Genomic DNA, 27,213 nt, shown 5'->3' with positions numbered 1-27,213 from the left:
ACGGAGCACCAACAAATATGTCACTCATGCACTGTCCTCACACAGGAATGGCCTGTGCATTAATTTTCACATGTCAAGACTAGACTTCTTCAGCAGTGTCCCACAGAAGATTCAATCACACCAAGTCACGTAGACAAAATCTGCAGGCCTATTGTGAAAGAAAACTTGTTACCCTGCCAGAATGTCATATGCTGCTCTGTTAAAAAAGCAGTGTGTTGCAACATAAAACACGAGCTGCATAGTCATGCCTTTGCTCACATACATTAGAAACACTCCCCTTTCCAGTCGAGTGAAAAGCAGGCAGCCTCAGTGTTTCCTTGTTTTTCTATAGTGTCTCTTCCTGTTCGCTCCCTCTCGCCCTCTTCTCTCCTATCAATTCTGTTGAACCTAAAGGGACTTTGAGTGGCCCAGCTGACTTGACCTAGAATTTAATGTAATTGACCTAGTTGAAGTAACCTTCAGCTGAACAGCTATTTCTGTCATGTGCAGTTACATTTCACTACTAATGAGGTTGTGGAGACCAACGTACAGCACAACCCACTCGGACTGAAGCACAGCACTGTGATGTGTGTGTGTGTGTGTGTGTGTGTGGAAGGGGTGGGGGTTGCCGTTTGCTAGTTTGTAGCTAGTGAATTTTATCCTCCTGTATGCGTGTGTGTAGTTTGTAGCCATTGAATAGTATCTGTGTGTATGTGACTGGGGGATTAGGCCTGGTCAGTGCAGCTGGGCCACTTGTGCACAGAGAGCATTGAGAGAAGGGATTAGCGAGTAAACTGATACTTAGCAGGAAACAAACAGTGGCTACCGGTAAATCAACTATCCCTTCATCTTGCCTCTCTTATTCTCTTCTCCTCCCCCTACAACAGCAGCCACCCACCTATCCCACTCCTCTCAACTCATCCGTCCGTCATCAACTCACAGGCCTCGGCCGGCGGATTGTCATGCAAATGGTGCCCCAGGCTTCGGAGCACTGATAAGGAGGGCCTCTCATTTCACAGGGCTTTGTTTTCTAAACAGTGATGAGCTGAGTTGAGGAGACTGGGTAAAGAGGCTCAGGGCGGCTGCCTGAATGGGCCCTCTCACTGTGGCGCCCTGGGGTAAGTGGTGTGGGGGATTTGGATGGAGCGGGCTGAATGAGGCGAAGTCTGGGAGGCGGGTACAAGAGTCATGTTCTCTGGCAGGAACCAGGTTCAACGTGTTGATGGAATCTGATGGATTTTCTCTCTCACTGCTGTCCAGGGTTTCTCCAGGAGGGCCTTTCTCTCTTTGGCTCGCTTTCTTTCTCCGTTTAGATGGTGTCAGTCAGTGTTCGTTACTTGACGCCACATATGGTTTGTCCTTTTCTAAGAGGTTGTCAGCGCTTGGTCTGGAGCCTCATTTGCTGCTGTTATTATTGCATAAACACAGAGGTTCATGGCACGTTCAGAGGGTTTCTGCTCTCCCACTGACCCTGCGGCTTTGTTACATTTTGGCCAGGGAGATATGTGAACTGCTGTAGAAACATTCAAGCGGGCGTAAACTTCAGGTTTTAGATTGATTTGCACATTTGGCTTTGAGATCGCTCTTAAAACTAATGGAAAACATCTTTGCCTCCAGCAAAGCAAGGCTTTCAAAGGAGAAATTTGAATGTGGAGTCTGAATTGTCAAATATAAAAACACATATGAAAAACAGATGTTTGAGCAGCAGGCAACAAATGAAAATGTCTGACATATTTCTGTTACCGTCATTAATGAGCCAGTAGCTGGCCAGTCCCAGCAGCTGTAGCAGGAGTGATAGTAATGGTCAGCTTGGTCTTGAACAAGACTTGCCCTCAGAAGCAACTGTGTCCTCTCATCCCCCTTCCCCCATCTGCCCCTTTCTCTGTTTTTTATCAAATTCCTTTTTTATGCCCCCTTTTTTCTTCTTTTTGAAGTCTCCCCTCTCTTGTAAAAAGCCAAGCTGGTGGTTTTTTGCTTCAGCCTTGGGTGTGAGAGAGAGGAGGAGGCGGAGGGGGGGTTGTAGGTTAAGTTTAAGCTAGCCCTCTGTGCTTTCCATTGAAGGTGCTGGCAGGGGGGGGTGGGGGCAGTAAAAGTTAGAATTTTAGAGCCTCCCTGTTTTTTATTTTATGATTGGCTTTTTTACGGGCTGGGAGCTACAGCTGGTGGTGTGAATGGCTGCCCAAGGTGACCGAGTCCCAATAAAGTTTCGGCCAGCCGAGCTGGGGCCTCCAGTCCAGCCATGGGACCGCCTTTATAGGCCGCCTTACGAGCCTAGGCCTCTATTAAAACCTGGCAGGGCTGCACTGAGGAATTTAGGGCCAGGAAACAAGAGAAAAATAGGGTTTGTGTGTCAGGGGGTTTGGGGATGCAGAGTGGGGGGGTTGAAGTGTGAGGGTAACCAAGGGTGAAAGTTGAAAAAGGTGCTGTCGGGTAAGTGGATGCTCAAGTGTGCAGCGTATGGATTCCATACTTCCCCTGAACAACATGTGTGTCTGTGAGTTTGAGCAGACTAGCATGTCTGCAGAGGGTCTGGTCCTATATGTGAGCAGCAGCTTATGTTTCTCAGGGGACGTATGGAGTCCATACACTGCACACTTTAACATCCAGAAGATATGTCCCACTTTAGAATATAGTGAACTTTAACGCACCATAGATAGTATGTGACTTGAGGTAGCGCTGACGTCGCAATTGTGCTCCAGTGTGAAAGGCAGAAGCAGAGCGTTATGCTGGTTTTGCATGCATGCATCTTTGACATGTGTCTACTCTATGCGTGCAAGATGTCATCGTGCGTCTGTGGAATGAGGAAGAGCCAGCTCTGACTACGCAACAGCTCACTCTGTTACCTGGCCTTATCATAGAAGCTGTCAATCAAAGTGCACTTATGCACTCCTGTTAGAAAGAGTTTTGTCTCCAATGTCAGACAGTCATCCTTCCTTTGTTTCTTTCTGTTCGCGTGAATCCCTAAAGGTTCCTAAGTCACACAGTAAAGGTGCCTCTAAAGGTGGTAATTAGAATTCGATTATTTCTATGTATTTCGATCTCTGTCCGCCCCTTTTCTCTCTTATTAATTTTTTCCCTCCCTCCCTGGACGAGCTAAAAGAGAAATAATGATAATGTATTTCAGTCCACCTCCAGGTGTAACGCTATCCAACTGAACATAACATTGACTCAGCAATGCAAATCAAATGTAGGAAACGCTGTCGGTCGTCAGACCATGTTTGAATGCAATTAAACACACTCAGCTGTCTCCATCTGCTATATGTATTGACAAGTGCACATGTGACATTTCAGACTGCACGGTAGCTGTCAAACGGTGATTTATGGCAGATCATGTGCTCATGTGCTCTGCTGTCCTTTTTTTTTTTTTCCTTTCTCCATAGCGGTGGAGACCCAGAGCACCAGCTCAGAAGAGATGGTGCCCAGTTCTCCGTCTCCACCTCCCCCACCTCGTGTCTACAAGCCATGCTTTGTGTGCCAGGACAAGTCCTCAGGGTACCACTATGGTGTCAGCTCCTGTGAGGGCTGCAAGGTGAGAAGAACCTGCCAGATCTTTTTGAGCTCTGCTTTGTCTGAATTTATGGAATGCTAGGTTGCAAGAATGATTAGCTACTTAGCTACTGAAATCACTAAAGGGAAAGGCCTGGTTATAACAATGCAAAGAGTTAAAATGGAAAAATGTTTTGTTTTTTTTTTAATTTAGGACCCAAGTTAGAAAAAGAAATAATGGAAGAGCAAGAATGAAAGAGAAACAGTTAAATGTCACGTCCTGGATTTGATGACTTGACTATAAAACACAATTTCTCTCTCTCTCTCTCTTGCCCTCTCCCCTTTTGTCTCTTGCTTCCTGATGCTTCAGGGTTTCTTCCGCCGCAGTATCCAGAAGAACATGGTGTACACCTGCCACAGAGACAAAAATTGTCAGATTAACAAGGTCACACGCAACCGCTGCCAGTACTGCAGGCTGCAGAAGTGCTTTGAGGTCGGCATGTCCAAGGAAGGTGAGCCCTCCAGGACTGGAGTCTCAAGAGATAGAGAGACCCACTTCCATAACATGGATATTCACTCTCTCACACTCACCGACACATGTGTACACAGGCATACACATGGCTGCAGACTGTGCCTTCAAATGTTTCAGACATAAATCAAGACACAGTATGAAATATCTGAGTACCCTGGAAACATTTGCAAGTACTTGAGATATGAATACTATTTCCATTAAATAAGTTTTTTTTAACCACTAAACTAAACATCTAACCTGACTCATGCATTGTGAACTTGTTGATGTTTTAATGCTCAGTCAGACTCAACTATGCAGCAGAGAAGCAGAATGAAAAGCTTCTCAGGGGTGGTGATCAGGGCGAGGCTGGGCAGTGTACCAATCATATGACTAGTGGCTTTACGAAATGATTCTGACTTCCTGTTACCACGAAACCTCGCCCCTCTGGTCTATGCAGACACTGCTTTCATTGATAAACGCAACTGAGCTTGAAACCACATTTTAAGTTTTGACAAAGATAATTGCATCAGGATTCATGGTGTTTGCTGAATCTAAGACAGAAGTTTGTGCCCTCTTTGGTTTGACCTTGTGTGTCAGCGGCAGCTTCTTGCCCTTCAGAGAGCCTGTGGGACATGCATGTGGGTGTAATGTTTGTGTGGGATGTGTGTTAAGACCGGGATCACATTGTACCTCTGCTATTACTGGATATCCTGAGAGGAAGGAAAGTATGGGAGGAGGAGGAGGGAGAGGAGACACAGAGGGAAAGAGTGGAGCGCTGGCTTATGTGCACCGGTCAAGTGGATAGAGAGATGGACAAGGAAGAGAGCTGCTGATAAGAAAGAGATAGCTAGTGTCAGTGCTAAAGGAAATGCCTTAATACTGTTAAGAGGAACCTCAGTTGCTACTGACTTCTGGTTTCCACCAGTGAGCACGAAGTCCTTGACAGTGGTGAAAGACAGAGAGCATGAGTGCTGTGGATGTTTTTACATGTGATCACAGATAGCGAAGAGAAACATTCTGCAGCTGACCTCTGAAATTGCATGAGGAAAGGATTTTGTATGTAGAATCCCTCTTCTGACTGCTTTGTTCTCTGGTTTTCCTTTACTTAGCGGTTCGTAATGACAGAAACAAGAAGAAGAAAGATGTGAAGGAGGAGGTGGTGCTTCCAGAGAGCTATGAGCTAAGTGGAGAGCTTGAAGAGTTGGTCAACAAAGTCAGCAAAGCTCACCAAGAAACCTTCCCGTCACTTTGCCAGTTGGGCAAATACACCACCGTAAGTCACACGTATACCCTACACTACTGTTCATTCATACTGTGTGTGGCAACGAGCTATGTCGTCATTGAGTGTTCCTAAATTGCATGGAAAGACGTAAATTCGCCGTAGCTTTAGCAATATAGTGGTGGTTTAACTAATTCAGTTCCCCATTAAGCCATCTGTGTGGCCTCCGAATGATTGATGCAACATGTAAATGGGATTTTTTTCCCCTTGATTGATGTAAAATGTAAATGTGACTCGGACATGCTTGCCCTTGATGCAAACAGGGTTGCACAACACTTCTCTAACGACACACTGATCTCTCTGTATGTGCGTGTGTTCAGAACTCCAGTTCAGACCACCGTGTTCAGCTGGATCTGGGTTTATGGGACAAGTTCAGCGAGCTCTCCACCAAATGCATCATCAAGATTGTGGAATTTGCCAAGAGGCTGCCAGGTTTCACCACACTCACCATTGCTGACCAGATTACTCTACTTAAGTCAGCCTGTCTGGACATACTGGTGAGGACTCACTGTCTTTGTGTTCTGCACTTATTCAGACAACAGGATCCTTTTCTCAGAATTACATCATCTGACAGATGAGGGAATACTGACATCTGGTGGTGAAAAGTTGTAGTGTACGTGTGAGAATAATTATATATAAAGAACATGACACTTCATGTTGAGGTTTACTTGTTTATCCACAACAGATATTTTGGTGCTGTAGGAAAACCTTGGCATATCACCTTTACATCATATTTAGCTTAATTCTTATCAAGTTTTCCACATCCGTTTGCTCACAGATGCTGAGGATCTGCACACGCTACACTCCAGAACAGGACACTATGACCTTCTCAGATGGCCTGACTTTGAACCGGACTCAGATGCACAATGCCGGCTTCGGCCCACTCACAGACTTGGTGTTTGCCTTTGCTGGGCAGCTTCTACCCCTGGAGATGGACGACACAGAAACCGGCCTCCTCAGTGCCATCTGCCTTATCTGTGGAGGTACTGCAGCATACACTAACACAATATATATTGTGAATAGAATTAGTAACTCAGAGTTAAAGATCTACATATTTTTTTTATAATTAAAGTTATTTCCAACAATGATAAAACTTTCTACAGTATTTTTTATGAAAATGTACAATTCTGGTTAATAATATTATGTGTTTCCTGCACTCCTCATCAGATCGTATGGATCTGGAGGAGCCCCAGAAAGTGGATAAGCTGCAGGAGCCTCTGCTTGAGGCTCTGAAGATCTATGCTCGCCGCCGTCGCCCCAACAAACCTCACATGTTCCCCCGCATGCTGATGAAGATCACCGACCTCAGAGGCATCAGCACTAAGGGTTAGTATGAAGGGAGTAATTCTTACAGCGAATTCTGACCGATGTGATAACCAGTTACACACACACACAGCTTACAGATTAAGACACAATGTTTCTAAAAAACATCACTGTGTTTGCTGCTTCCAGGTGCGGAGAGAGCCATCACTCTGAAGATGGAGATCCCAGGGCCGATGCCTCCTTTGATCAGGGAGATGCTCGAGAACCCAGAGGCCTTTGAGGACCAAACCGAGTGCAACGATAGCCCACCGCCTCCGCCACTGCCACCGCCTCCACCACCAACCCTGGTCCTGAAGCAGGAGGCTGAGGATGAGGAGGACAGCTGGGCCACAGAGAACGGCAGCGAGCCATCGCCGGAGGAGGAGGACGAAGATGACGATGACGACGTGGGGGATGAAGAGAGAGACAGGGGCTCGGACAGTGACGGGGAACCCTGGGGAGTTCTGGATGCCGTAGATGGGTCAAGGAAAGGCCTCGTTGGGAGGGCGCAGTGAACAGAGCATTTCATACATATAACTACATGTTCAAACATGTACACACACACACACACACACACACACTCACTCACATACAACTCAACCTCACTCTCCCACCTAAAGAAAATGCTGGCCTTTTCCCGCCCCCTCCCCCCCCTCTCCTTACTGCACATCACTGTGTCCTCCATGGCGGAGCACAGCAGAGCCTTATGTGTACAGACACTTTCTAACTCAGGCCTCATGGTCCATGACAAGTGAACTACAGAAGAATAAAGGAGAGATGACAGTCAAACCGTATGAACTCCTGGCATAGCCAAGAGGGAAGTTAACGTGACAAAAAGAACATAACCTCTTTGAGAAAGCTAAATGTCTCTTTGTTTTTTTGTTTTTTTCCACTATTGTTGTTTCTATCTAAATAGGAAAACGGCCAAAACCAGACACCAGAACTGAGCAGTTGATTCCGATGGATTACAAGAAGCACATTTCTCAAAAGGAAACAAGAGTACAGGGCAAAACCAAATTGAGTATGCTTATCTTTTGTTTTTGTGATTATTGCTTTTGAATATTGTTTTCCGTTTTTCTTTTTTTCAATTTATGAATAAGTCCATAATATCTATATACCATATATTTTTGTCCTTATTTGTTATTCTGGTTTTATATATGAGTAATGTAGACAAGTTGTTTTTTGTTTGTTTTGTTTTGTTTTGTTTTTTTGAAGAGCTTTCCTGAGAAGATATTCAGAGGGAAAGAAGGGTAATCAGAACTGGCTGGGTCTTCCTTAGCAGCTACTTAGCTGGGGCTTTTTTGGGCACTTTGGCTCACTGTGGATGTCAATGATAATCAACCTAGAGGACTATTGTTATGTTGCAGTGACTTAATCAGTTTCTGTTATCAGGGAATTGGCATTATTCTATTTTGCTGACATTGCAGCCAACTAATACTGTCAATGCTAAAAGTAAGTATCTTTGTGCCAAAGTTAGGAGAAGTCATCTTTGGAGCATGAATTTGACTACTGGCAGGGACTCCAGCCTTGATCCAGCAATCCTCACAGCAGAGCGCTCACTCACACACGCACTAACACACCTGATCTCAAGTACAGCATATACACACAAGTGCGCACACACACCACACACACACACACACACTAATTTCACTCTGCCCTCAGCTGTAGCAGATGTGCCGGCCTGGCACTGAGTGCCCAGACAGAGATTTACACTTTACACCGTATATGTAGCACTTCTGTGATCCTCTGCTCAGGTGGGGCACATCTCGTCCGCTGAGAGTAGAGTCCCTGTCTGTGAGCTTTTATGACAACATCCACATGCAAAATATACAAGCAACCTTAGAGCACTCCCTCATGGTGTCAGTAGACAAACATACTTTCAGCATGGACAAAAACATCCCCTCATGGTAGCAACATTATGCATCAACACAACGATCAAAGACATATGCAAGTAAAAGCAGGAATCCTTATGGAAGACATTTTGGAATCAGACTCAGGGCTTTTCAGTAAGGACCAAACCCTAGCTGCTCTCAGGCACGCTAGAAACAGGCAATATTTATGTGTGTATTCTTAACTCCGTTTTGATCAGCTCGACCCCTCTTCATCTACATAGAAGGTGGCAAGTCTGAAAAACAGCATGGATGCCGGTCTGACTCTCCTAGAGGGGGTACAAATCATCATCATCATCTTCATCTTCATCATCATCGTCATTATCATCATCATCAGCATCATCATCATCATCATTGCCACACCGCCTGTGCTGGCACTGGTATCCATGCAGCAAACTGCCTTCTCGTCCCGAAAGCCATTTTATCATCTTGTCTTCTTGTGTATATCCTCTCGTGCCTTCAAAGGAGCCGCGGAGGATCTTGTGTTCTCATGTATCAATTCTTCATTGCCAAAATGTCTCTGTTGGCGATCAGCTGATACACAGTACTGAGGTGGTGTTTTTTCCTGTCTCTCTTTGAAGCAATATGAACATTCTCTCTGTAGCAGTGAGAGGTCCTGTCTCCTGAATATGGGCAGGTGTCCTCATTTTGAGTTTGTGTGTGTGGAGTGTGTGAGTATGTATGTGGGAATGCTTTAACATGTCAATTGGGTGAGGCATGGTGCTGTCATACAGAAACACTTGTGTGATGACCTCACCCCCCCCCCCCCTTCCCCCCGCTGGGCTGTCATGATGTAAATGATGGTAACGCAGGCAGAATATTGAGATTATGTTGTTTTGTGTTTTTGTTTCTCAACATGGCCAAGGTGTTGTCTACCCTCTGTTTATGTCAACTCATGTCGTACAAAGAAAAGCCATATAAACAGTAAGAGGCACAATAAACTACTTTTGTGAGATTACTGGACTTTTTGTTTTGTGTTTCAAAATACAGTCTTCTGTCACGGTAAAATCAAGCCTTTGCGTGAACATAACCGTGCAGTAGCGTGATGTGTCAGTAGAGGGAGCTCTTGAACCACGACTGTAGCCTGACTGTAGCCTGTCCTGCCTGCAGTAGTGTTCACCCTGCATGGGGGATAAGAGCAGGGTCTGTCAGGTCGTGGAGAGCTGTGGTGTGCAGAGGCCAGTAAATCACAGCCTCCTGCTGAACAAGGACATCAGATAAAGGTCTGTTCCTAAGATTTGTTCACTGTGCAGTTTGAGTGCGGGGGGAACGTAAAGGAAACATCAGTAAGACTTACTCTTTCCTGTAGTTTTGTCCCAAAGATAGAGAGGTCTACACGTTAAAACTAAATCTGTCTGTAAAGATTTATTTATTTAATTTTTTAGAAAGATGGACAACATATACAAAAAAGAATACACCTTTGAAAGATGCACTGCACAGCACATTAAAAGAAGATCAAAATTTTAAATCACAAAGGACTGATATTTCTTAATCTTACATATACATACATATTAGTTGAAATATATCAACAGTCAGTCAGTTACATCACAAGTCGACTGGCAGAAACATGATCAGCAAATATTTTGAAAAAGTGATTAAGTAATTTTGTCAATTTTTTCAAGCAAACACTGGAAACAGCTTGCCTAATTTCCACTCCAAACATTGTCTAATTCCAGCTGCACAAATAAGGCTGTTTATCTTTGACAAATCATTGTAAACTGAACATCATTTGAGACATTTCAAGATGTCACCTTTAGCTCACTGTTTTAATAACATTTTTCATAGACTAAATAATGAATCGAAGCCATCACTGGGAGATTAATTGATAATGAAAATGATGGCTATGCTTCCTTAGATAATAGCCATTTTAGAGGCCTGCCAGGGAAAATAAAAGTGATGTGTTCATCTAAACAGTACACGGTCCAGCATGGTGTCAGATTTTATTGGACTGATGTGATAATTGATCTTGTAGTAGAGATCGTCTTGGATGCAAAACTGAGCCTGTTTTGGTAATGACCTGTGAAATATGAAAGGCCTTAAACTCAACTCAACACCAACACATTTATCAGAACATCACAGCAGTGCAAACCACATTTGAAACAAGCAAATGAATAAAACAAGGAAACCTTTCTATGGCCTTAAACATCTTTGGATTGGACTTGTAAATGTGACCAAAAACTAAGAGCTATATGTATGTCACGCATTTTACTACGCTGAGTACATCACTGTCACTGATAAGATCAGGCTCTCTTGATGTCCTGATGAAGAGCAGGAATCCTCTTCAGTAAAGGGCTACTGACAGTAAACATCTCTCTTTTTTCAGGGCTGCGATACTAATGCCTTGTGTGAGAGAGAGTCAGAAGAGGGTGATAAACAAAGATGAGATTCTATCAATTATACGATTGCTTTAATTAACTATCATTAAAGAGAGATCAATAACGCCAGACTGGAATTAAAATAAGGTCCATACATTATACACTATTTTACAAGGAACAATCAAATGGCCTCATATACTGAGCCCCTGGAAGATGTTGCCATGGGAACCCATGGGAGGGTTTGGGTGTGCTTGGGGGAATTTAAAGGAGCCAGGCAAGATTTCTATATACTCATCCTTCCACATCAGTGATGTTTGATTAGCTAATTACTAGAGGTAGGTAGGAGAAAAAAAAAAAATCATGTAAATGTGTAAAGCAAGGCCTTTGAAAAAAAAATAGGCATGACTTTACAATGAATTAATAAAGGGTAAAAGTCTCGCTTGTAATATTAGTGCAGCCACAGGACATCAATTATTCATAAAAAATAGTAAAGAATCCATAAAAGTGGGTCATGAGTGCGGCACGCCAAAGAAATTCATTTGAATATTTAAACCCAGAGTCTTGCTGCACACTTGCTGAGTTTGCTCTGAACATAACCAAACTGCAGCGGCACCTCGGTCAACATGCAGGAGAGATAATGGAGCAGGAGAGGCTGCCTCCTCAGAGAGCAATCAGGAGGATAAAGCTCAGTGAACCCAAGTGCTCCTGGCAGCGGTTAGGGAGGAAGGGCCTGAGCTCAGGGTGTGATAGAGAGTGGAGGTGCATGTGGCCTGGGGTCGATGTGATGAAAAAAAGAAAAGAAAAAAACAGAGGGACTTTCTACCTAAAGCTATATACAAGACAGAGAGGCGTATATGTCATATGCTGGCTGCACAGAGTTGGGAGCAGGGTCATAATGTGAAACAGCACATCATCGTCTCCTGCTTCGGGTCAGAACAGACAAAAAGGACACGTTTCTCATTTGTTACATATGCAGCAAAGCCACGGAGGGTCGGGAATCAGTCAAGGGAAGAGAGGAGAGGTGAGGGGAAGGTGAGAAACGTTTTCAAATGCAAAGACCATAAATTTAACACCTTCCCTGTGAGTGAGCGGCAAGGCAGGCGGGTGATCCTAAGGCAAGGGTAATGGAGAAAGAGATGAAGAAACAGGTAAAGGTATCTGTGACAAGAGTAAGAATGGAGGGTGTGCCAGCAGAGAGGCAGAGGAAATAAACAAGGCCAGGTAGAGGAAGGGGTGGTTTGAGGAAGGGGAGCAAGGGCTAGGGGAAGGCAGGCGTCGGGGTCATAAAAACTAGGAGATGTGTTCTGGCCTCTGGGTCTTCATATCTTTTACATTTCTAATTAAAAGAGATAAAGAGTGAGGGAGTCATCAATCCCACAGTGATTTCCCAGTTAAGGTTTTAGAGGAGGCTGTAAACTAGGCAGCCCGGCATCATTGATTTTATAATTAGCTATCGTCACCCCAGACTTTAAGATGGAGGGAGTGTGGTCGAGGGGCCGGAGGAGAGCTTAAAAGAGGGAGCAGGAGACTGCCGGAGGAGTGGGGAGGCACAAGGATGAAGATAATGAGGAGGTGAGGCCTGAGGGGAGAGTGCTGGAGAGCCAAAGGTGAAGAGAGAGAAAATCCAGAATGAGAAATATATCTGAAATAGGCAATGAGCCAAAAGGGAATACAGGTTATATAGCTGTGTGAAAAGAAATGGCATAGTTAATTACCAGTGAAATGTCATGTGAGGATCAAAATATTACTATGATCTTTGGCCAGAAAAAGACACATTAGGCTCAATGATGGATACATAAACCATTTTATTATGCAGAACCCCACCCAAACCCTGTTACATGACTGATAAGAAAATACACGGTGGTGTACATAACCTTCACGCACAAAACTTCAAAACAAACCATAACCACTGGAGCTTTATTGCAACGGGAGACCGTGTCCTGACGAGAAGTGCTCATACAGGAGCTCTCAGTGGAACATCAAAAAATAACTTCCCTAAGACATAAAGTCAGATTACGATCACAAACAAAGTCTATGGAGAGAACATGTAGTGTGCTGTCTTTTGGGAGAGAATACCAGGCTCATCAAAACGCTCCTACTTCTACTTTAGGAGAATCAACATGTACTGCAACACCAGAACATCTACTGACACAAGATGAACAAGAGGTTGGACAGACATTTACTCCTTTCATGACTACTCAGCAATAATCCTGTTCCTGGTGAAGCTGCTTGTTTGCACATTAAAATCAGCTTCTTTTGCAGATTTTCACCTCTCCCTTCCGCTCAGCATGCTGGTAACATTCCCTTTCATTAGCACCATTATCTTGCAACAATACAACTCAAATATCAAAGTGAGTACTAGAAAACAGTGAGTACAATAAAAACACAAAGTGTTGGTAAAATATGCGTAAACACAACACACACTGGTAATGATTAAGATAATGATGAAAGGACACAACTGACATATTGTTAAGTATCCATATATCAACTTTTCATCTAAAAACTCTTCTATAGTAAAAATAGGGTGCAAATACAGCAGATAAAATCAAGCATCAAAGTGTCTAGCAAATCTTAGCCAAGCATGGAAAATTTTGTCACACACTGCACAAACAGTTGTGTGAAAAACAAACACCTATTTCAGACTTAACCTGAATATAGTTTCGTTGCAGCATAACTCAAGTTAATTATAAATAGAAAAACCATGAAAAATGCATATAGTATTGATTAAAAGGTAGGCAAAGATTTTTATTAGGCAGTATATTGCCATGGGGTTAGGGGAGAATACCAACACCATGTCACACCACGTCAGGATCTATAAAGATGATTTTCTTTGCCTTTAGTCTTCATTAGTTGAGGCACAAATTTAAAACTGCGTGGGTGTGAAATAGGATTTCTGTACAATACAAACTGTAATAAAGACCAACACTAGATATCCCAGTGACTAGCCAGTATTAGCATTTCCTTTCAATAATTGTGAAACATAAAATCCAGGAGCATTTGGAAGTAAAACCTGCAGCTGATCTACAGTGAAAAGCTTATGAGCATTAAATTTATAATAAAGATATTATGAATTTACTGAAGTAGAAAGCTGTGTCTGGCATCTATCTTAACAGACTTTAAACACAATCTGTTCAATAAGCTCTGTATTTCAAATGCTTGTCCGTCTGCATCCTTAACTGCATCTGCACGACAACAATCGACCGCTAATGCGTACAAGAAAGTGCATATCAAACCTTAGCTCAGAGTAAATGGAGGAGAAATATGATGACATACACCTACATTGCTGCAATATAATTCTAGCATGATACTGTGTCATTACTTAATGCTGTCATGAACAGTGTTCGAAGCTGCTGTGGAGAATTTAATGTTGGAAGAGAGTTTTGCCATGATTTCCAGCAGAGCCGGTCCTGCACAAAACATCATAATTACAGTGCCTGTCACGAGTCCTAATCACAAATGTCATAAAAACGACATAACATCCGTCGTAAAAGCTCTCGACATAGCAGTGATTCAACAGAAATCGTTCTGCTACAGCCGGCGAACTCTCAAACGCCGAAGCCCATGCTTAAAACGGTGCAAGTCTTATGTCAGTCATAAACACTGTGTTGACCTGCCACAACGAGGGAGGGTTATGTCATTCGTATCAACAGAAAAAACAGCTATGGCGATAACACAACAGTCTGTGAGGGAAAAACTAAGGTTCGCGGCAGATAGGATGTAAATTGCATATTAACATTTTTGTCTGTGTAGTGAGTGAGCTGTAATGTGGAGCAACATTAACTCCGAAGAAAGTCCCCCTTCTCTTCTCCTTTCTGATCACGCGCTGCGGCTGCGACTGGACGTCCATTGGTTACCACAGCGAGGTGTCCGCCAGATCACTGGAGGAGGACACAAAGCAGAGTGTGTGTGTGTGTGTGTGTGGAAAACTGAAACTCACATTCTGGTTGAAAAGAGGAGGCAAGACTGAGAGACTGAGGGAGTGGGTGAGTGGGTGAGCAGGGGAGTGGGTTGGGGGGGCCTTTAATGATGCTGAAAATTGGCCCGTGACTGCGGTACACCCCTCAGGTAAATCATTGCTACAGCTTGCTGTCAACTTATCTGTCCCCTTGTCCTCCCATCTCGCCCCTCCCACGCCCCGGCTCTGTCTCACACAGCCTCCCCCCCGGCATCACCCTGCCTCAACTTCTTTTACGACCACCTATTCAAAACTTCCATCTTCCAGCCATACTCACCCTGTCACCATAAATAATTGGTCGCATGTGTCTGTGTGCATTAGCAAGCTTTGAATTCATAGTGTATGTATGAAAAAAACATTTCTGTGTGAGACCAGGGGTGGAAAGTAACTAAGTAGATTTACTCAGGTACTAATCTTAAGGTCCCCCTCCAGTCAGAAGTGTGTGTTTTTTCCACAGCTGAATGTTTTGAGCTTCACTGTGTAGAATGACGTATGTGCAGAGTCTCACACTGTCAAGCTGTTTTCACATTCAGTGCTGGAAGTGTAAATTTTCTCTGTGCTCAAATATGATTTTTAAGAGTTGAGCCTGCAAGCATGATTTGTACCGCAGAAAGCTCTGGAAGCCAGTTCTGGTCCAATATTCAGCACACACAAGGGTGATGGAGAATACACTCAAAATGGCCTTTACAATGAAGTAGGAGACATCTTGTGTCCTACGGTTACACATGACTGTACAAAAATATCTGTGCTGTCACATATTTTTAATGAGGTAGAAGGAGTGGGTGAAATTTTAAGGATTCTAATATGATAATTACACTTTTTCTTTGTAAAAACTGTGTCAGACACACATAAGAGAATTTTTATGTATGCCTTAATGCATGCAAGGAGAGGATCTTTGAGTACAATTTTTAAGTACAAGTACTTTATTCTTCCATTTTGAGATACTTTATGCTGGCTGCTGTGTTCACAAATTACTTTGCAGGCTGAGGTTGTGCACACAAATCAAGCCATGAGCTCATAAAATGTGACACATTGCTGGAGTTTAAAACCAGCCAGCATGACAGGAAGAAATTTGTTGGCTTGTTGGTCCTCAAAGAAATTTTCATTTTGAAATGCAGTCAGTAGGGCAAATCTCCATTTTCAAACATTAAATCTTCAACCATGCTCCATTTTGTTGTGACTGTCTTAACGTCCCTTGCCTTGCCCTTCATTAGCGGTAACAGATGCCGACCTAAATCCTACAGTATATCTTAAGGGAAGGCAGGTAGTATGTCCATGTGTCACATTATTTTTATCTTTCACAGGAAGCAAAAGTATATGAAATTATTTGCAACATTAAATACCTCAACGTGTTAATGCAACAACAGAGTAACAGAGTGAAACAGCGGCAGAAGAAGTATTTAGACCTACTCCTTCAGTGAAAGTACCACTACAAAAATATAAAAATGCTCCATTACAACTAGATGTCCTGCACTGAAAATCCTAGATAAATAAAAATATAAACTTAATATCTGCAAAGTATCAAATAGGTAAGTATCAGAAGGATCCCAACCAAAATTTCACACCACCTGTATAGGGTCACGAATCTGAGGGGACATCAGAAGATTAATGAGGTAAAAAAAGACCGCTAAGTTCAGCTAAACAACTTTGTATTTATGTTTTGGACTAATCTTTGCTGTTTTGTAAAAGATTGCAAAATACTGTATTTTTTCCTCTTACAGACCTCAACAGTTATTTAGATGGAGTGATATGAGAATTTTATGGGAAATCTTTCACTGTTTGAATCTCTAACTCACACACATCTAAAACATGACAAGAAGCCCCAACAAGACGACACTGTGCATAAGAGGTCAAAGAACTTTTCAAAGGGAGTTTTACTTTTGAGTCTGAGGTGTAAGGTTGTACCTGAGAACAGCGTCCGGGTGCTCAGGGAGCAGAAATGCGGTTTCCTCTCCAGAGCTGTGCTGTCCACACTGAAGTGGATCGGATTCCTCTTCCTTAGCACCAGAGAGCAAAACACACACACACACACACACACACAATTAACGCAAGTCTGTCCAGCAGCTGTTATAGTCTAATAACTTGCAGACTAGCTGCCTAATTGCTTCTAGGAGATAACGCCAGTATCAAACGACCCACTGCCTGTGTTTAACTGTGGTGCTTGGCCGTCACCATGAAGACATAGCTCATTTTCATCATTGCATATAATTACACAGTGGTGATGCTGAGTAGCTCAGATAGTGTGTCTCACTGAATCAGAGCTGTGGGCCAGAGTGTCAGCGCCGGCCTGGTGTGGCGAAGAGAGAGGAGCTGGTTGGTTGATGACGACTGCACTCCTCTCTACCTCCCTGGGGGAAGGAGGAGGAGTGGCAAGAAGCAAAGAATCCGGTTCACTCTGCTCACACAGGCTGTAGTGTCCCAGAGGTCTTGGTGGACGGAGGGGCTGCAGAGCCTCTGGGTTCTCGTCCTCAGAGTCAGATAACGCACTGCCAAGCCGCCCTGCCAGATATAAACATCGGCAAAAAAAGTGGTCACTTTTCCTCAGAGCACTGCTCCCATAGCCCAAGATATGGCCATCCTGGATAATATTTAGTGTTGCTGTTCGATGATAGTTAAGGCTTTTATTGTTCACGTCTTCAGGGCATACAGTAGATTAATGTGTGGCTCCATTCACCTGTAGAGACAATCGGGGCAGCGCTCCACTTGGCACTGGCCACTGTTCCCATCTTCTGCTCCAGCTGACAGATGTACTCTATCAGCTCCTGTAGAGGAAAATACAGCCATCACATCACACACCAGGGCAGGACTTTCATCACAGCTTCAGCAGCCATCATCATCTAAACACCCCAAATAAAATGTTTGCACAGTAAATACATAGACACAACATTTGTTATTATTTAACTATCATCATCGCTGTTCGATAAACACCTAAACATTTGTTTGATTTATGATGTGCCACAGACTGGCTGCTATGCTCCCCGAGGGTGGATGTTAAAATTAAGCTGGACACCGATTTTAAAAACACTGACCATCTATTCTGCCAGTAGTGGGAAATTGTGATGTGGTTAGCCAACAAAAACTCTGTGGGCACTTTAACAGCAGCGGCATCGACTGCCCTGAAATCCACTGATTTATATTGCACTATAAACAATTTATATTGCACAGTAACAACTAAGAAGACAACAACCGACAGAAGATTCCCAGCACCTGGGACATTCATGATCCCAGTGCACTTGTGTATTTGTTATATTCAGCAAGCTTTAAGATGTGACTATATTAATAATACAAAGCAATTACAAAAACAATCATTATTTTCAGGTGCATTCGAGCTTTACAATGGCACAAATCAAAACTAAAACTAAATTTAAAGCTGATAATAAGTACAGAGGTTGTGAGCAGCTTAGGATAAAACAATTACGATTTACTTGTTAACCTATACAAGCCATTTGTTAGTCTTGAAATCTTATCAGGTGATACTGAAAAGAGGATTAGGTCAGCCTGTGACACCACACATGCAGTATTTACATATGGAAATACCAACCTCAAAGTATTCTACTTTCCTGCTTTATTGGGCCAAACTTTCTGTCAGCAAAGACACAACGTTCAAGTTATCCCCTGTGACTAACCAAACAGTGTTTCTGACCTGCTTCTCTGCCAGTAGCTGCTCCTTCTCTTTCTGGGCGACCTTCAGGCTGGTCTTCAGCTCCTGGAGCTCCCTGCGGGTTTCACACAGCTGAACCTGTAGGCCACATATAAAAGGACAACATGACACGTCAGAACCAACATTCAAAATGACAAATGACAAGACTCCAGAAAGTCACTGCACCAGACAAAAAAAAAATTGCTCCTGCATTCAAGTCCTTTTTGGTTTTGACCCTTGTGTTTGAGTACAAACTGATCGAACAAAATACGACATGTTTATTAAAGGACTTTAGAGTTGCTAGTAGGTGGAGCCAGACAAGCCGTTTCCCCTACTTCCCAGTATATAGGCCGAGCCATTTTATTTGTCTTACAGACAAGAGTCATATTGATCTTCTCATTTAACTCTGTCATGAAAGTGAAGGATATTTCTGACTAGAACAGAAGTATTAACTTCAAATGTTGTGCATTTACACTGGTGTACAGGTGTAAAAGCAGATTTAGTTACTGCAAATACAGTGAAATGAACTCCCAGCATGACCAAGTAACAACAAACACTGATTGCAGTAAGAAGTCTTTCTCACCCGGTTGCAATCCTTTTCCCTCCCAAGCTCCACCTCCAGCTTCACTCTCTCCATCCTCTCCTCCTGCAGCCTCTCCTCCATCCTCTGCATTTCTGTGTTCAGTTTCTCCACATGCTCATAGTCCTTCTGTCATGGTCACACACACACACACACACACACAGCGTATGAAGCACACATGATGTGGTCAGTGGACCATGTTTAAAAAATCTGACTTCACAGCTACAATGTACAATATGATGCGTAGTGTATGATGCGCTATGGGAACATTACATCTTACTGCCATCAACATCTAAAAATAACATAAAGTACAAACAATCTAAATTCTCCACATCAGGTTCTTTGTTCAGCGGTGATACGGCACCTCGGCTGTGCGCTGCAGATTCTGCTTCTCTTGGGCCCAGCGGGCTCTTCCCTCTCTCAGAGCCAGACTGGAATCTGCAAGCTGAAGGGTAAGTTGAGCAGCCTGCAGACGAGCCTGATGCAATTCGGCCTGCCCGTGATCCCTCTGGCCCACCATGGCCCTCAGATCGCTCTTTAAGCCCTCCGAAGCACGCTCACTTGCATTCAGACGCTCTCGCAGGCTACGCATCTCCTTCAGTGTTGCCTCATTCTCCGCCTGTCCAGAAAGCAACAAGAAAAGGTGTGTCAGCACATACCTGTAAGTGTAACTGCAGGTGATGTGCAGCATGATGCCAGGCTTGAAAATAACTAAAACAGTCATGTTTTAAGTAAATTCTGGTGTAGTTTTAGAATGTGCTGACCTTCTCATTTAAGGCTGAGCATGTTTGAGGAAATACATCCATGTATCAGCCTCAGATATAAAGTAAAGTTATAATAGACAACAACATCCCATCTCCAGTGATTGAGACCACATGTTTGGCCCAGATAAATGCTGGTGTCAAGTACAAAAACCTCTCCACTTACAACACGTCCTGAATTAAAAGGAAAGTTCTCTATTCTGGCTTTAACTATCAATCCCTATGTCAGATATTAGATATCTAGTTTCCAAAGAAATGCATGTCTGACCTCTTTTCTGTGGGCAGTGGTGAGTTTCTGTGTGAGAGTGGTGATGGTGCTTTGGAGCTGTAGGACACTTGTGTCTCTCTGGGCCAGTGAATTCCTCAGGCCCTGGAACTCCTTAGACAGACTTCGGAGTTCACCCTCTGTCTGTTCCAGCTTGGTCTAAACAACAGAAATAAATGACACAGATGATGGTAAGAGAGAAGGAAAGCCAAAAGAAAAGAACAGCCCAGACGTTGGTATTATTTTATCATGACATACAGCATATTCTGAACAAGAATTACCTGCAAGCTCTTTCTTTCACTCTCCTCTTCTTTTCTCTGAGCTCCAGCCCTCCTTGCTCTTTCCTTCATCCTGCACACACACAAATTTCGTTGCTGGCAATCAAAGTTACTCATGAGACCCACATAAAACTGGAAAAGACAAAAGGAAGATAAATGCCGTACCTTTCTAACTCTGCCTCCCTTTCTACAATTCTCTGAGTCAGGGTTTTGACATCCTCCTCCAGCTCTTTGATTTGCACTTTGCTCTCCTCCGATGCATCCAATAAGGTGCTTTTTTCCTGGGCAAGCAATTCTCCCAAAGCCTGCTCTTTCTAAAAGACCACAAACATTTTTAGCTGTCACCAGGAATTTTTATTATTATAATTTAGTCCCCAACATGAAAATATTTTATGCTTTCACTGAATCACTTAATTTTAGATTGGAACAAGACAGAATATTGCTTAAAGAGAGACTTGTGTTTTTTTTTTTAATCTGCCTATAAAGACTACAGAGCAAAACAGGGAAATAATAACCTGCAAACTGATCACAATCAAAGTATCTTTCTCTATACATCACCTCCTGCTTTCTCTCCATCTCCTCGATCTTCTCTTGACCCTGCTTCAGCTCTCCCTGCAGCCTGGCGATATCACTTTCTAGCCCTTTGTGTCGTTTCTCCCAGGCCTCCCTCGCCCTCTTGTATTCCAGCTTCTCTTTCTCCCTCTGCCTGTTTGCTGCCTCCTGCACCTGCAGCAGCTCGGCGCGCTCTCGCAGGCATTCCTGCAGTCGACTCTGACAAGAGACAGAAGGAAGCGAGCAGCGGATGTGGTTTCATAATTGTGCATAGTCTTTGTTTGCCAGCAGTAAACAACAGTATTGATTCCCCACTGTATGTGTTTTATCAGCACTCACTGGCTTTGCAGTACCGAAAATATGCTTTCCTTCACAACCTTGACAAGTCAATCTTTTCTGTATTTGTTATGCTCACCTGTAGCAGTTCAGCCCTGGGCACGACCAACAACATGTCTGTGCCTCCTTCCTCTCCATGTGGCTCGTCCTCTAGGGTCACCAGATCCTCAAGTGGCTTTGGAGCGCAGAAGGTGAATTTTGAGCTGCGGGAGCACACTTCTCCCCTGGCATCGATATATACAAACTCATACTCTTGGGAGCTGGGTTTGGGTAGGTAGGAGGCTAAAAAGTAGTGGAAAAAAGATAGCCATGTCAGAGAAGAATAACTGGTTTCTCATTATACTATACAATGTTGAACATGAACTAGGTGAACGCCAAGGGCACTTTAAGCAATTCATCTAACTCTAAGTTTGGAAAAGTTTACTGCCTATTAAGATGACAGTAAATGTTAATGATGCAGCCCAAGAGTATTTTGGTGTTTATACACCACATACCTTTAAACTACCTGCAAGATTATTTAACATTTATGTATCAGTATTATTGTAATGCATACATTTTCATTTTTTCCAAAAGGAAATTTTGTTATACCGCAGCGTTGATTTAGTGCAGACTGTTGTAATGCAGCCTCCGGCCACCACAAGCAGCACTGAGCTAGTTCAGCGCAGGTGAGCAAGAGAAAAATGGCGTTGCGCGCCATTTTTTGATTTCACAGTCATAGCGAAACATAAACGTGAAGTTCTTTTGCTTTTTTGCGTGCAATATGTTGTTGAATAGCACGCTGTTCCCTAATTCATCCAGAAACCAAATGGATTTCTGCTGTTTAGGTCAACGAACAGCTAACTAAGCTAGGTTAACTTTAGCCCCGGTACTTAAGTAAGCTCCAGCAAGCTAACCGCCCATTTAACAGCGTTTCGCAGTCTGCTGTATTACACGGTGCCTGTTAATGAAACACTTCTGCAGTTGCTTACAGTGTTTTGCCGAGCTTAACACATAAGAGAGCGACTGTTCTCTATTGAAACCACTGATGAAAATAATAAATAATCTTGTATCGAACACAAACGTCCAGTATAAAGCGAACATCAACATCCTACTAATGCTGCTGTCCAAGGTTTCTGTCTCTCAAAGTCTTAGGTTTACTGGCGCTGATAATGCTAACAGGTTTCATGACTGCACTGTTAGATAGCGACCCTTTAACTGACTTTTGCTTGCAGGTTTTACCATATTTGCCGATAATGTCAAATTGTCGAATCACTTTCCTTTTTTGTCACCCTTTCCAAAACAGGAAGGAACTGATGATGTTATGTCTCCTGCTTCCCACTCTGACCAGAACAGCCAGCCACAGCCTGTGACTTCATCCAGCCCATAAAGTAAGCTAATCTAATGTTATCCTTATCTCACACAAGCTATGGCTTCATGTTTACAATGATTTACTTGGAGTCCCTATTTCACAACACATGTACAGTAAAGGGGCCAGATGGAAAACAGACACAATGACATACAACAAAGTTTATGAGCTGTATTGTAACTCACAGCACCAGCTTGGGTCACAGAGAAGGAAATGGTCTTTTTAAATCACTGCATTGCTGATGATAAGAAACAATCAGCGGTTCCTTTAGACTTTGCTTCCTCTGCTCTTCTTCCAGTGAGGAATGACATTGACAGTATGCTTAGGTTAGTGATAAATCACCAAATCAGAGGTCAGTGCTACACCTGCCACGCACGTGCCCCTCACACTGAATCACGCTTATCAGTAATCACTGACAGACAGGACAGAGTGAGCACTGTACCCTCTGGTGAATAGTAGTCAGAGCAGGCTTTGAGCCATTGTCTTTGTCATCCTCATTACTCAGCCTCCTGCATTCTAAAGAAATTCATTCAGACCATAACAGAGACTATGTCTTTGTCAGAGACTGAACTAAGAGAGATATTTGTCTTCTACAAAGGATATTTTAGGAATAAGTAACATTATCCTCCACTTGCTAGTCCTTTGTATTCAACAGAGCAATTCAATTTACAGAAACATGAATCTCCAGCTGAATGTTTTGTGTGTAAATCTAAGCACTGTATTTGTATAGAGTATGGCCAATAGAGAAATACTGGCTAATAGAGAAAAAGGGCATGAGTACCCTGGAAGTGCACACAGCAGTTGACCTCTGTGCCTTCTTGATAATCAGCCGGGGCCAGTGCCCAAACAAATGTGTGGTAGTCCTTCACTGATGACCATCCTACCTGAGGAAGAAAACACACACTGTTATTATGCAGGTGAATACATATACTCTTTATTCACTCTTTTTGTGACATTCATCAGGTTAACTATACCTTGAAGAGCCCTATCCAGTCATTGCTGGCCCAGCTGTGCTGGGAGCTCAGTGTGTAGTGGCAATCAACTCTGCTCTGAGGGAAGTAACTGCAGCCCACGTTTCTAAACTCTACTGGCCAAGCCTTCTCCATGGTAACACGAAAGAAAGGCAGGCTATTTTGCACCTACAGGAGGAAAACACAATGTTCAAACTTGATAGTTGTTTTTTAGGTTATTTACCACTAATCCAAGGTAGAAACTGACATGCTTGGTTAGATGAGCTAATTGTGAAATAGGTAAAAGGTGAGTGTTGGAGAACAAACAAGACAGAGGCAGCACTGTGAATATTTATTCAGTGTAAGGAGATATCCCGACTGAGTGCACAGTCGAGGAAAGGACACCAGAGCTATACCTCAGTGACAGCATGGCCTTTGAGTGACATACTACATGTTTGTCACCAGGGCTATTTCAGTCATCGTCAACATCATTTGCTATTGTACACGTGTCGCATGTGAGCATGCAGTGCAAGGTGTCTGGGGCCTCCATGTATGGGGCTCAAGTTACACTGGCAAATAACATTGTAACTCCTTGAATTTTAAGAAATTCTTGCCTGATGTTAACCACAACACTTCTTACAGAAAACATTATTTTAGCTTTTTTTTCCCCTCTTAGCATTGTGTGTTGGGCGTTGTCACCACATGTGCCTCACTCTTGGATGTATCCTGTTGTGGGAGAAATTCAGAGTATTGTCAGACTAATATGACAACATGAGGAAAGGAGAAAAGAAACACTCTGGGAGCTCTTAAAGCCCCGTTTGGGCTTACGATGCACACATGCTGCACTTGAGGATTAACTGTGACTTTCTCATAATTTATATTTATCTTCTGTGGCACAGGCATAATCTAATATGATTACAGGTGTGTAGAATTTTCTATTTTAGTAAAGCATTACTCTAACTGTGGAATACGCCATTGGAATAAACCATTCCAGTGTGGATATATCAGGCAATTTTGCAGATGCCGTCGAAAACCCTTGATCCGTGGCGAAAACCTACAGCAGTTTTCAGAGGGATCACATTACACCGCACGAGGCTTGAGGCCCAACAGTAGCACATGTCGAGAAAACTATGTGCCATGCACGTCGATGCAAGCTTAGGTGGATAAACGTGTAATACAAGTCCTTACGGGTAGATCTGAACTTATACTCATAAATTATCATTGTCCAATTAGTCAATGCGCTACGCGTGCATGTCAGACGACACAGCAATAGGCTTTGTTAACTACAAAAGACATCTGCGCACATTGTTTCTCTGGTGTCTGATGCCTCGCTTACCTTTATCGCCCTCACTTTTCTATAAACAGTCTACACGATATGTCACTCTGTCAGATGCAGGAGTCACAATCCATGCGACAACAACTAAAACACGAGCTATACAACCGTGCTTTCCTCCTCGGGCTCAGTTGCTCTACTAACCCGAAACAATAACAAAAAAACCAAAGCAAAACACAAGCATGACTGCCCGTCTTGCACCGCGGGATTGTGGGAGGTGGTGTTCGCTACGTCGATAAAACAACGCTGAAATACCGCGCTTTAAACTACAACCCCCAAAACTCGAAGCAGGCTAGCGGAGGTCGGCACTGGAGGTAACTTGATGCTTCTCATCGGGCGTGTTGTTTTTCTCTTCGGTTGTGCATGTGCGTGACGCCATTGGTTGTTTGACACAGTTGTAGAGACCAATGGAAATAACTCTTGTGTGCGATGTGGAAACGACGATTAGCTGGCGAAATAGTTAAACGAGTCATAGCACAGTGGAAGAATGCAATTTAAACTGTTTACTTGCTGTTGTGATTACATACACTATGGAGACTTTTTTTCATGGACAGTAAAATAATATTTAGGTTAATAAGCTATCTCTATGTAATTTTATAGTTCTTGTTTGAATTTCTATCAATCAGTTGTCCTGCAGGTTTTTTTTCCTGTTAAGCAGAATTGACTGAGTTATCTCCTGAGTTTGACTTTTTCTTGAGTTAAAGTAGCAGTACTACAGTTAAAAATACTCTATTACAAGTAAAAGCCCTGCCTCAAAATGATATTTAAATAAAAGTACAAAAGTGTTAGCATCAAAATATACTTAAAGTGCCAAAAGTATTCACTATGTAGCTATGCATCAATGTGTAAGCATCACTAATGTTACAGCTGGTAAAGGTTTGGCTTAAATTGATTTCTTTATCTACTGTGTCTTTGTTTAAGCCATAAAAAAATCTTCATAATTCATGGGATTCTGCAAAGTAGTGAGTAACCGAAGCTGTCAAAACGAATGTAGTGAAGTTAAAAAGTATAAAAAAAAAAATCTAAAGTAGCCTTAAATGGAAATACTTAAGTGACATACAGGTACCTCAGAATTGTACTTAGGTATACTACATGAGTACTTAGTTACACTCTACCACTGGTCACCTGTATGACTTTGTTAAGGAAAGTCAGGCTCCAGAACAGATCTTTTGACATCAGTCTGTGTTTCAGTTTTGGTGGGGAATTTTTAGTCAAACCCAGTAAATCTTCTTTTTGAAATGTGACTAAGTTTGACGATTGCTTTGAGAGATGCTTCACATCCCATAGTGTGTGTGTGTTTTAGTGTGGGGGTACAAATGAAACAGCAATATGATGTTATGGTGCCAGACAGCAGATGGCAGTATATCATCTTGAAAAGCCAATGCTTTGCTTTTAAGTTGTCATAGATGGTCCACATACCCTAACACTCTTATTATAACACCCAGTGCATGCTCTTTAGCCTCCTGAGACTGTCTTGACTGTGAAGTAATCTTAATGCTCATTATTTGTCTTTTCCATAGTTTCAGAGAGACAATCAGAGTTCCTATGCAGAATGGAGAAGTATGGAATTTGACGTTAGTAATTCTCATTTCTGGATAAGCATGGAAAAAAGAAATGAGATTGAAAAACATTTGTGTTTCCAGACTGATCATAAGAGCAACTTGTTTTGACATTTGGAGCAGGCTGCCAGCCCAGCTAAAACGTTTACCACTGTTTGAGAGTGTGCAGGAGAAAGCGGGCTTGCTGTTAAACGCAAGATGTATGACGTGCAACTGAATGCAAACTGCTAGTACAACTGGTAAAACAGCTTTGCTCCAAGTGCCCTTTGTCTGTACCGAATGTAGACATCCATAACCAAGTAGTTTGATAGAAAATGACAGCAGTACCTTTGCATAAATACAGAGCATCACAAATAACTAATTATCGAGCTTGTTTAAGCTGTTATGAGTTATGCAGTGCTGCAGTTATTAGAAAAAATAAGCCTTTCTGCCTAAGGAATCCACACCTCGATGGCTTCCTTCGTCATTGTTTCCCTCGACACAGGTGGCGCACATGCTGTGGAGATTAAATTATTTCATTTTTTCAACTTATTTTCTTTTCTCTCTCTTTTTTTAAAATAACAGACTAAGGAATATTTGGAGAAATAATATTTATGTAATATGTTGAAGTGAAATAATACAAGAATAAAACGAGTAGCACTGATTACTTAGCTTTCTCTTTGGACAGAGATGTTTGACAGTGGAAAGCATCCAACTTTCTGCATAGGAATATGGATGAACCAACATACTGAGTAAATTCAAATTTTCCGAGGGCTAGCTTGACAGTTTCAAACATAAAACCTGCTTGGCTAATGTAGGGGGGTTAGAGTTACCCTACAGTAGTACGCTACAGTCTTCTGGCAGTTACCACTCTGATTCCAAAAACACTGGAACACAGTAAAACTCATTCTGAATTTTA

At 42.7% G+C, this 27,213-nt stretch overlaps 2 protein-coding genes across 6 annotated transcripts in view; one reads left to right on the top strand and one right to left on the bottom strand.

The window, feature by feature from the left end:
* rarga (retinoic acid receptor gamma a) overlaps nt 1-9,404 on the top strand; it is a 41,561-nt gene extending 32,157 nt beyond the window's left edge. For all 4 annotated transcript variants that reach the window (XM_046397526.1, XM_046397527.1, XM_046397525.1 and 1 more), the window contains 7 exons: nt 3,360-3,508; nt 3,836-3,977; nt 5,086-5,249; nt 5,576-5,752; nt 6,034-6,238; nt 6,423-6,581; nt 6,708-9,404. In XM_046397526.1, the coding sequence (XP_046253482.1) occupies nt 3,360-3,508; nt 3,836-3,977; nt 5,086-5,249; nt 5,576-5,752; nt 6,034-6,238; nt 6,423-6,581; nt 6,708-7,072 (1,361 nt within the window). In that variant the 3' untranslated portion in view covers nt 7,073-9,404. The remainder of the gene's footprint in view (nt 1-3,359; nt 3,509-3,835; nt 3,978-5,085; nt 5,250-5,575; nt 5,753-6,033; nt 6,239-6,422; nt 6,582-6,707) is intronic.
* A 3,142-nt stretch (nt 9,405-12,546) lies between these two features.
* calcoco1a (calcium binding and coiled-coil domain 1a) lies at nt 12,547-24,956 on the bottom strand. Of its 2 annotated transcripts, XM_046397520.1 has the most exons (16): nt 24,760-24,956; nt 24,132-24,149; nt 23,448-23,612; nt 23,255-23,357; nt 21,208-21,410; nt 20,799-21,011; nt 20,406-20,554; nt 20,244-20,313; nt 19,966-20,121; nt 19,301-19,555; nt 18,940-19,065; nt 18,360-18,455; nt 17,391-17,478; nt 16,968-17,215; nt 16,622-16,713; nt 12,547-14,639 (listed from the first exon to the last, which is right to left on the bottom strand). In XM_046397520.1, exons 3-16 carry the CDS (start codon nt 23,577-23,579, stop codon nt 14,612-14,614), a joined length of 1,959 nt encoding a protein of 652 aa, XP_046253476.1. In that variant the 5' UTR covers nt 23,580-23,612; nt 24,132-24,149; nt 24,760-24,956; the 3' UTR covers nt 12,547-14,611. The 2 variants fall into 2 exon arrangements, with proteins under 2 accessions (XP_046253476.1, XP_046253475.1); XM_046397519.1 differs by lacking the exon at nt 24,132-24,149 and having other exon boundaries at nt 24,760-24,955.
* Between the last annotated feature and the right edge of the window lie 2,257 nt (nt 24,957-27,213).

Source organism: Scatophagus argus, chromosome 8, assembly GCF_020382885.2.
Source record: "Scatophagus argus isolate fScaArg1 chromosome 8, fScaArg1.pri, whole genome shotgun sequence".
Taxonomy (NCBI): domain Eukaryota; kingdom Metazoa; phylum Chordata; class Actinopteri; family Scatophagidae; genus Scatophagus; species Scatophagus argus.
Note: the sequence above shows the minus strand (reverse complement) of the source record. Positions and strands in the feature narration are given on the sequence as shown.

Excerpts from the sequence above, each read along its gene's own strand:
- calcoco1a (XM_046397520.1), bottom strand. The coding sequence starts at position 23,579 with ATGGAGAAGGCTTGGCCAGTAGAGTTTAGAAACGTGGGCTGCAGTTAC. Across the intron at positions 21,411-23,254 it reads CTGCTGTGTGCACTTCCAGG|CCTCCTACCTACCCAAACCC; the intron begins GTACTCATGCCC and ends ACTACTTTTTAG. Across the intron at positions 20,555-20,798 it reads AGATGGAGAGAAAGCAGGAG|AAAGAGCAGGCTTTGGGAGA; the intron begins GTGATGTATAGA and ends GTGGTCTTTTAG.